The 9349-nt window shown below is 36.5% G+C and overlaps 2 protein-coding genes across 2 annotated transcripts; one reads left to right on the forward strand and one right to left on the reverse strand.

The window, feature by feature from the left end:
* On the forward strand, positions 1 to 2440 carry LOC147850091 (DUF309 domain protein). The gene is made up of 3 exons (XM_087336882.1): positions 1 to 481; positions 1508 to 1655; positions 1923 to 2440. The coding sequence occupies exons 1-3, from the start codon at positions 8 to 10 to the stop codon at positions 2126 to 2128; spliced, it is 828 nt and encodes a 275-aa protein (XP_087193008.1). The 5' UTR covers positions 1 to 7; the 3' UTR covers positions 2129 to 2440.
* A 1814-nt stretch (positions 2441 to 4254) lies between these two features.
* LOC147850092 (uncharacterized) lies at positions 4255 to 6387 on the reverse strand. Its single transcript, XM_087337232.1, has 3 exons — positions 5550 to 6387; positions 4796 to 5081; positions 4255 to 4471 (listed from the first exon to the last, which is right to left on the reverse strand). The coding sequence occupies exons 1-3, from the start codon at positions 6213 to 6215 to the stop codon at positions 4398 to 4400; spliced, it is 1026 nt and encodes a 341-aa protein (XP_087193358.1). The 5' UTR covers positions 6216 to 6387; the 3' UTR covers positions 4255 to 4397.
* Positions 6388 to 9349: the final 2962 nt, after the last annotated feature.

A 9349-nucleotide genomic window follows, 5' to 3' on the forward strand; every position in this document is an offset into this window, starting at 1 on the left:
TGTGTGTATGTGTGTATATGAAAGTGTGAACAAACACAACAGGATGGAGCTCTCCCCATCCATTTGCCTCTCCTTCCCCAATCCTTCAAGGCTGTCGCCATATCCCCCATCCTTACCCTTGCATCCAGCTTCCTATCTAGGTCCAAGATCCTGGTTCATCCCAAGCCTATGCTCAAGTAGGGGGGATCACAGGAACCGGCTACTTCCCAATCTCGCAGCTTCCTATCGTTGGGACGATGATGAAGATGGTGATGATGATGATGACGGTTATGGTGATGGCGATACAGGTGATGATGGGGAAATCAGAAGGAATCGAGAAAGAGGTGGATTTGACCATGGTGTTTGGCTATTCAATGGTGGGCAATATTACAAATGCCACGATGTGTTAGAAAACATGTGGCACACCTCCCCCGAGCCACAACGTACCGTCCTACATGCTATCTTGCAATGCTCGGTCGGCCTCTACCACCTCTTGAACCAGGTATGCACACATGTAAAAAGATGTAGGAATGTTGTATGTATGTATGTGTGTGTGTGTGTGTATGTATGTATGTATGTATGTATGTGTGTGTGTGTATGTGTGTGTGTATGTATGTATGTGTGTATTATGTATGTATTTATAATGTATTTTAATGTTATGTATACATATGTATGTATGGATGTGTTATTATATTATATATATGTGTGTTTGTATGCTATGTATATACAGATTTTGCATACACATGTCAGTAAGTTCGTTTTGTATGTGGATATGGTAAAGGTAAAAGCATGAAATAGTGGTGGTATATGTTTTGTATGTAGGTTTTTCTACTACGTAATTAGGTTTTTGGGATATATTGCATGGCATCTTGCAGTGTTCCATCTGCATTTGTCCCACCTCTTGGGGTAGATATTTGGATAAAATATGTTTATATGTGCCTCTATCTTCATTTGTACATTAATCTGGGTAAAAGGGTAATGGAATGGTAGTAAGTTTTGTTTCAAAGTGGGGTTCAAATATAATTGGACCAATGCCAAGCACATGAAATGAAGGTTTACAGTCTTTTGTATGCTGTATTAAATTGTCTCGGAGGTATTTGCAGGTGGAAATAGAGTAAAAAATTTCTTTTGAGAATATGCATTGTGTAGATTTTTGGGTTCATATTAGTATGTTTGGGTAATGCTATTCTATCGTCCTGTTCGTTTAATAGTTTGGTTTACTATCTCTATTGTAAAGACATTTTGCATAGGGGATTCAGACTCCTTTGATCTATATCCTTAAAATTTGCCATCCTTTTGGTCGTTTTTGATAACCACCAAAATTTTGTTACATAAAAGGATAGTGGTCTTACAAGATTTATTTATGATAGAGGCTTGACATATTTGATAGGGAAAGGTGGAATCAGTTTCATGAAGAATAGGACATATTCTTTGTCTGTGGCTGTTCGTAAAGCTAATATTTAGTTTTCGGTGATTTGTAACTCTATAAGTATAAGCATGATCACGTTGATTATGTGTGTAAAATCAGAATCATCGAGGAGCAATGACAGAGTTAGGAGAAGGATTAGCGAAACTTCGGAAGCAGAGGTTTAGGATGGGCCCTTTCCAACGATTTGAACAGGAAATGTCTGAAGTTTTAGAGTATATTTACAACACACAATTAGAACATGCAGCTTGTAAGTGTTTCTCTATCAAAACATCTTGCCCAATAATGATCTCAAAATAAAACACATGAATGCTTTAACAATGAAAGTAAAACATTAAACTTGAACCCATGACCTTCAAAGGTTTATAAAGAATACGCTTTTTACTTTCACATCATCACAATTATACATATTTGTTTTTGTGATTATAAAGAAACTGAATATATAAAGGGTATTCTTGTCATGTCATGGTTTGGCACATAACGTTCTTTTTCCTATTTGTTTTTTTGTTATGTATAGGTTCAGAGGATCTATGCATAGCAATGGATGGGTCTCAACGGTCATATCAGTTGCTTGGTAATTTTGCCTCAGGAAAACATTTATATGAACTTCATAGAACTGATGAAGAACTTTTCATTGTTTTCATTGCATCTGAGATGGCTGATCCACTAAAAGTGAAGGTGCCCTCGCTCACTATGACAGGTGATGATCTTCTCAAGTTGTAGTGACCAACATTTGGCCAAATCATCATTTATTTTCAAATTTAGGTTTGCTCAGCTGATGTATTATATGGTAAATAAAAATTTCTAAAGTTGATGTTGATAGAATTCCAGTTGCTTTGAAGGGATTGATTAATCCTTCCCAACTGTTATGCTCCATGGAATTTCAATTGATAGAGCTTTTAAAGATTCAATTGAATTTGTATAATATCCATATTTGGTGTATACATATATAATGCCTTAACAACATTCTTCAACATTTGTTTCTGAACTAATGTAACGTTGGCATGTATTGTCTTGTATTATGTTTCTTTACTATATCAAAGATCCAAGGTTAATTTATAATATAGATATTTTCATGTATGTCAAGCACTTTTTGTGCATGGAATGGTTTGATGTACACAAATAACTCAGTGATAAACATGAATACAAATTACAAGAACTATATTCCAATAAGCAGACTACAAGGATTAATATATTGGTACAAGGCTGGTTTAGAAGACAACAAGGCAAGACCAGCCAAATAACTCAATGATAAACATGAATATAAATTATAAGAACTATATTCCAATAAGCCGGCTACAAAGATTAATATCTTGGTACAATTCTGGCTTAGAAGACAACATGACAAGGCAAGACCAGCCAAATTAAAAGAATCAGATGACTTTCAGAGGCTTGCTTGACATGCCTCTCATTAGGCTATTCTAGCCATGATGGAATTAGAACCTTAACCAAAATAAATAATGGTGATAGGACATGAGAATGTGCCAAAACATCAGGGATTAAAATCAATGGGCAAAGGAGATGAGAACCTTCTAGAAAGCTCTTTTCAAGAACTTCCAGTTGATTTCACATTATAATTGATTTAAAGAATTCATGATTCGAGAACATCTTCTATCCTAATAGAATAGCCGATAAAATTCTAAATCTTTTTTCTGGGGTATTCTAAACACTCCCAAAACCGTGAGAAACATTTTAGACCTCTTCTAACATTAAAATCCACAAGTAACATTTGAGCCTTGTTAGTCTTGACTTTGAAAATCCCCATTTAGGTATAAAAAGGGAGGCCAAGGGATATACTAATGAAGTTTTGAGGAAAAAAGGCCCCTTTTATTTTGCAAAACTATGGCCGTGAAACCTCTTTGGGAAGAAATATAAATAGTTACATTTTTAAACATTTGGGCAAAACTATGGTCGCGAAACCTCTTTGGGAAGAAATATAAATAGTTACATTTTTAAACATTTGGGAGATTGATTGTGATCTACAAGATGGAAACCACCTTGCCCATGGCTAGGATCAAATCTAGGTTCTCTCAATTTTATGACTTTGTCACAATGGTGCAAACCACCAAGCCAACATCCAGAATGATGGAAGCGTATAGAAAACATATATGCATAAACCAAGAATCAGTGCATGCATTTTTTTGGATATAGTTTCCAAAAGCTTGCCTTTTACGTTGAGGAAAACCACACCTATCCCCATTTAAACTGATTCCAAGAATACATCAGAAAATCTAGAATTTCATGATACTCTAGAAAGTCAAGTCGGCTGTTTACAATATGATCAAACTTGTGACGAATGCCATAACAATTAACAACAGTAATTCTTGTGGTGGATGACATAGCTATTGATGTAGAGGTTCACGATATCCAAGAGTCACGACCATCCATCTTTCACACAGCTCAAATGAGGACCTTATGGAATTTCGCATGTGCATCAGGATTCAGCATATTCACAAGATTTTGGGGGATCAAGAGGATGGGCATAAGCCTAAGCTATAAATAATTGCAAAACTTAGCAAGTGCCTAGAATAGGAAGTACATGTGATCATCAATTGTAACACATTTACAATTTCACCTCTGCAGGAACAAAAGATGAATGCATGTTTTGTACTCATTATCAACAAAATGCATCCGAGAATGCCATCATACATCAACGAAAGGATGTTGTAATGTACATTAAGCATTTGAATAAAGATTGTCAACCCTTTTCTCTTTGTCTTTTGATAAGTCATGGCATGAACATATGGATTATGCTTGGGATTATAATTGGTGAATGGCATTTGTGAATGATTAACATCTTTCGATGCATGACTTGAGTGATGAATCAACTGATGCATTTGTTCTGATACACTACAAAGATTCATTTTCATAGATGATGAATTCAATCTATACATTTGATCATGAACTCAAAAAAACTCTGCATTAATTACAGACGAGCATTTATTAAGCATGTACAACAGGTAGCCTGTTCAATTGCCACCAACTTCGACGCTTACTCATCATCCAAGGAGAAAGTTCTTGTATATGATGTTCCCCGTTGCTGCCCCCCCTCAAGTATCTTTGCCACTACAATAGAATACAAACACAAATAGCTTTAATTCTTTGGAGTAATGATAAAAAAAACACTCATCAACAAAAGTCCCTAAATGCCATGTTCATTGATTAATAAACAATACTTTATGAGAGAGAGAGAGAGAGATGGTTTGAACATTCTTATGAGTCATGTTTTTTTGTTTACTAATAATGAGAGTGAATCTTGTGAACCTAAAACCATGGTATCGGAGTAAAATTTCCTGTAATTATATACAGACAGATATACATCTCAAACATGGCAGTTTGATTTGTAGAGAACTCAATACAATCACTTTCATGGTTTTGATGAGTACTTACATTTCGTTGATGATTTCACCACCACAATGCTCATGGGTTGATTGTTAGGAGGAAGTTGCAACTTAAGAGGAAACAATTTATTATTGGCATGGTTTGTAGCACATATGTAAACATCCTCTTCTATCCCAGTTAATTTCTTCAGTGTCTCTTTCAAGGTTCCAAGGTCATATCCTTCGAATGTGAACTCGGAATCAAACACTCTGGGGTTTTTTTCATCATCGTCATCATCTAGAATTGCATAACGTATAATCCTTCCTTCAAGTTTCGGTCGATGAGTATGAGAAACCTGGTATCATATTTGTTGATTAATAAAATAGTCAATTCAATGCATTTTCCCATTAAGCTGAAGCATCTAATCTTAATTCAATGCATTTTCCCATTAAGCTGAAGCATCTAATCTTAATTCAATGCATTTTTCCATTAAGCTGAAGCATCTAATCTATCTATAGATATATCTGTGTGAGTGAATGAGTTTGTGTGTGTCCACATATACTATATACATGCACACATACACATACAGTTCCATACACACACACACACACACACACACACACACATATATATGGTTTTTTATCTGATTGATACATGCATACATGCATACATACATTCATACATACATACATGCATTCATACTTACTTACTTACTTACTTACTTACTTACTTACATACATACATACATTACATACTACACACATGCATACACATATTACATCCATACATCCATATGGCACGTAGTCAACATGAACTTACATACCTCTGGATTTGGAGACGTAGTAGGTACTGAAACATCGATAGGAAATAACATGTTTGTAAAAGAAGAACAACTCGGAAGCGAATCAAGTTTATGGTGATTTGATCCATTTCCATCTGAATGAAGATCTGCCACAATATCAATCTTCGGCATCGTACTATTATCTGAAGAAGAAACATCGACATTGTCGATTGGATTTTTCTTCACGGGAACGACATGGTTAATGGGATCGACATACCATGTAAGACCATCTTGGGTCATTCGATGTAGGGCATCATGTGTGACAGAGTCTCTCCATGGGGGTATCCCACCATTAGCCCTAAGATAATTTCCTGCTTGGGTGATTAGCTTAACCCCAAACCCTTGCTTTTCAGGTTTCCAAAGTATCTTAGATGGATCTGACTCAGAACCTATTAATTTCATTTGCAATACCTTGTGTCCTGTCATGCCTAACAGGAATGGCTCATTTGATGCATCGAGATAACACCCATAACAACTCTTTAACTTGATCACGGAATCATCTTTCTCATCGAATTCGACATTCCACTCTGCATTCCTGATTGATCCATTCTTGTTTTGAGAAACCATACACTCATCTTCTTCAGCATAGAGGTATTTTCTAAAGTAGCTTTTGAGCCTGATCTTGTCGGATTTCTTAAAGAATTCCATAACCCAACGAATTTTACTTCTTTATATATGTATATAAATAGAGGGAGAGAGATGCTCTGTTTCAGCAATGGAGGAATCGATACCAATGGAGAAGAAGAAGAAGAAGAAGAAGAAGAAGAAAATCACCTGAGGAAAAGGTCTTCTCTGTGGGCACTGGGCAGATCCAAATCACTTCTAAACGGAGAAAATGCCCCTCCGAATTACTCCCCCCCCCCCCCCCCCCCCCAATTGCCCCTGAGTTTTCCTTATTTCCCACTAATTGCCCCTCAGATTTTCCTGATTTCCCACTAGTTGCCCCTCAGATTTTCCTGATTTCCCACCAATTGCCCCTCAAAATTTCCTGATTGCCCCTCAAAATTTCCTGCTTTCCCATGAATTGCCCCTCAAGTTTTCCTGATTTCACACGAATTGCCCCTCAAGTTTTCCTGATTTCCCATGAATTGCCCCTCGGCTTTCTTGATTTCCTTGCCGATTCACCTTAGTTTTCTTTCATATCCTAGAGGCAATCTTGGTATTTGATCTAGACGCATCGACAACACACATTCTCTCAATACTTAGCCCGTAGATGCAACGTGAGGGTTCAATTTCGCACCTTTTTTAACTCAAATTTCTCTCTTAGAATAGATCATGACCATGTTATTGAGTTGACGAATGTATAATGATCTAAGATAGATAAATAGATAGACATTGTTTAGTATCCATAGAGAGGCCATATATTGATCCATGGCACCATTGTACACATACATACATAGGAATTTCTAAGAAGGGATACATTAGAAGCACAAAGTCTTGATGTGTGAATAGGGCATGCACATATGGCCTCAACCTTCTAAGCATTCTCCCTAGAGTGACACTCAAGTCACCCCCCCCCCCCCCCCCCTTAATATGTCGCCATACCCTCACGAATTGCACTATATGATTAACATGTAAAAAGCAAGTGATATTCATCCTCTACTAGCCCTTCATTATATACATTAATGCTTATATATTTCACGTATTCTAATGCCATAATTAGAGAGAGAGAGAGAGAGAGAGAACATTAATGCTTATATATGTTGTATGGGAACTTTGTCCCCAAATGAGTTACATTTGTGTCGTTTTGTATTGCAACACCTTAGAAGGTTGCCCTTGCCACATCGCTACTTTTGAAGTAGTTTTGATAACAAGGTTTTTTGTATTGTCATGATTGTTTTAATATAAACATACATTTACGGGGAAAAAAAGACCAATGGAGACCAAGAGGTCATGGGTTCAACCCCTACATTCCACAATGGCATCTAGTGAATTAAAAGAGATATGTATAAAGTATGTAATAAAGAGGTGAGATAATTGGGTTTCGAACCCAAGACATAGTGCTTGTAGTATAACAACTTACCACTAGGGTAAGGTACTTAAAGAGAGAGAGAGAGAGAGAGAGAGAGAGAGAGAGAGAGAGAGAGACTATTGTTATGAATAAAGAAAGCTTTGCATTTTGTTTTGCAACCTCTTCATTATTTGTATTGTAGAAAGGGATAATATGGGTGCATGGAACCATCTAACACCCCTAAGTGCTTGGGTGGAGTTGCAATATTGGACTTATCTATGCATATGATGGCTCGGAGATTTTCATTATTCCACGACATGTTTTCAAAATGACAACCATGGATATTTGTTCAATATTTCATTGAGAATTAGTGTATAACAAATGGGAAGACAACGATTACGGCTTCATGGTTACAATTACTGAACGTAGTATTCCACTTAGGATTCCTTGCTCTTCATGTGCTCAACACTTGGTTGTCTCTAGGCATGAAGTGCTTTCGTTATTTATATGGAAACCATCATTTAGCAGAGAACATTGTAATTCTTTGCAAAAAGAGTTACTTGTGTCTTCTCGATTATTATGTTAGCCTTGAAAGGAGAGATTGTGCTCTCAATTTGATCAATTGTTATGTTTGGGGTTCAAAGAGGTGGGAGATATAGTTGAAGCTTGGCCTCAAAGAATTTTGGAGTTTGTTGAAGCGTGGATCATTACACATCCTGCCCAACTATGGGTTTATTTGGCAACAAGTACAAAATATTACATTGATGCAAGGTCCTTTACATAGACAAATAGAACAACAATTGTGGGTTGATCAAAGTTTATAGGGTTAAATACCATAAGAATGGAAAGTACATAACTCTGAGTATGGATAGTGGCAAATCTTAAACATAGTTGGCATTCTAAATTGCCACTTGTAGTGACGGTTTTCATTTGGAGAGACTTGATTGGAGGTTTGCATTTGGGATTAGCTCTAAAGCAACGTGGACTAGCATAGCAACACACAATTGCTTCTTTTGCATTGTTCAAGTGGAAAATAGTGGGAAGATACTACTCATCATTTCATACAATGTTCGATTATTTGTCAAACTTGGAGCTAAAATTTTCATATTTGGCAAGTTTTATCACAGTGTTATTTGACGCCAAGACAATGAGTGTCTGTACAATTCACACAAGTTGACCAAAAATCAGAGATGGAAATCGTTTTCCTATTTCTGAGATATTGGGGACTACATAATAATTGGGATACGTGCCTAAGTGGAATACATCCATTCAACATTTGTGTTTGATGGTAGGCATGGAGTCAAAGCATATCTACAAAAATTGAGATACACCTTAGTATATTACTTGAGAAATGTACATATAGAAAACAGAAGGAGACATTTCATCTCACCTCTATTGTGATACAAAGGCTAATACCAACATCTGATCAAATGGATGATATCATATAGGAAACAAGTGGCGCACAAACTACAAGCTATGCAACAAAAAAGAAGATATGGCATAATTCCACCTCAGACTAGAGCTGTCTTTGAAAATAAGTGAAGCCCTTGCCATCGTTTCTTAACGTCCACTTGATGTTGCCATAGAACATCAGGTGAACCTTGCAGATCATCATATTGACCACATAGTGTATGGACAAATAACAGCCAGAACTCAATAAGCATGGTGCGTGGATGTATGTGAGCATTATTAAAAACGGCATCGCATCTCGCTTTTCATATTATCCAAAGAGCTAATGACGTAATAGTATGCCAAATAACCAGATTTTCAATTCTAGACCGTGTAATAGAAGATAGAAATGAAGTGAGACAGAGGTGCCCATGAGAAAAAT

Source organism: Azolla caroliniana, unplaced genomic scaffold, assembly GCF_043228905.1.
Source record: "Azolla caroliniana isolate FFs.n. ecotype wild unplaced genomic scaffold, voAzoCaro1.0.p SCAF_22, whole genome shotgun sequence".
NCBI classification, from domain to species: domain Eukaryota; kingdom Viridiplantae; phylum Streptophyta; class Polypodiopsida; order Salviniales; family Salviniaceae; genus Azolla; species Azolla caroliniana.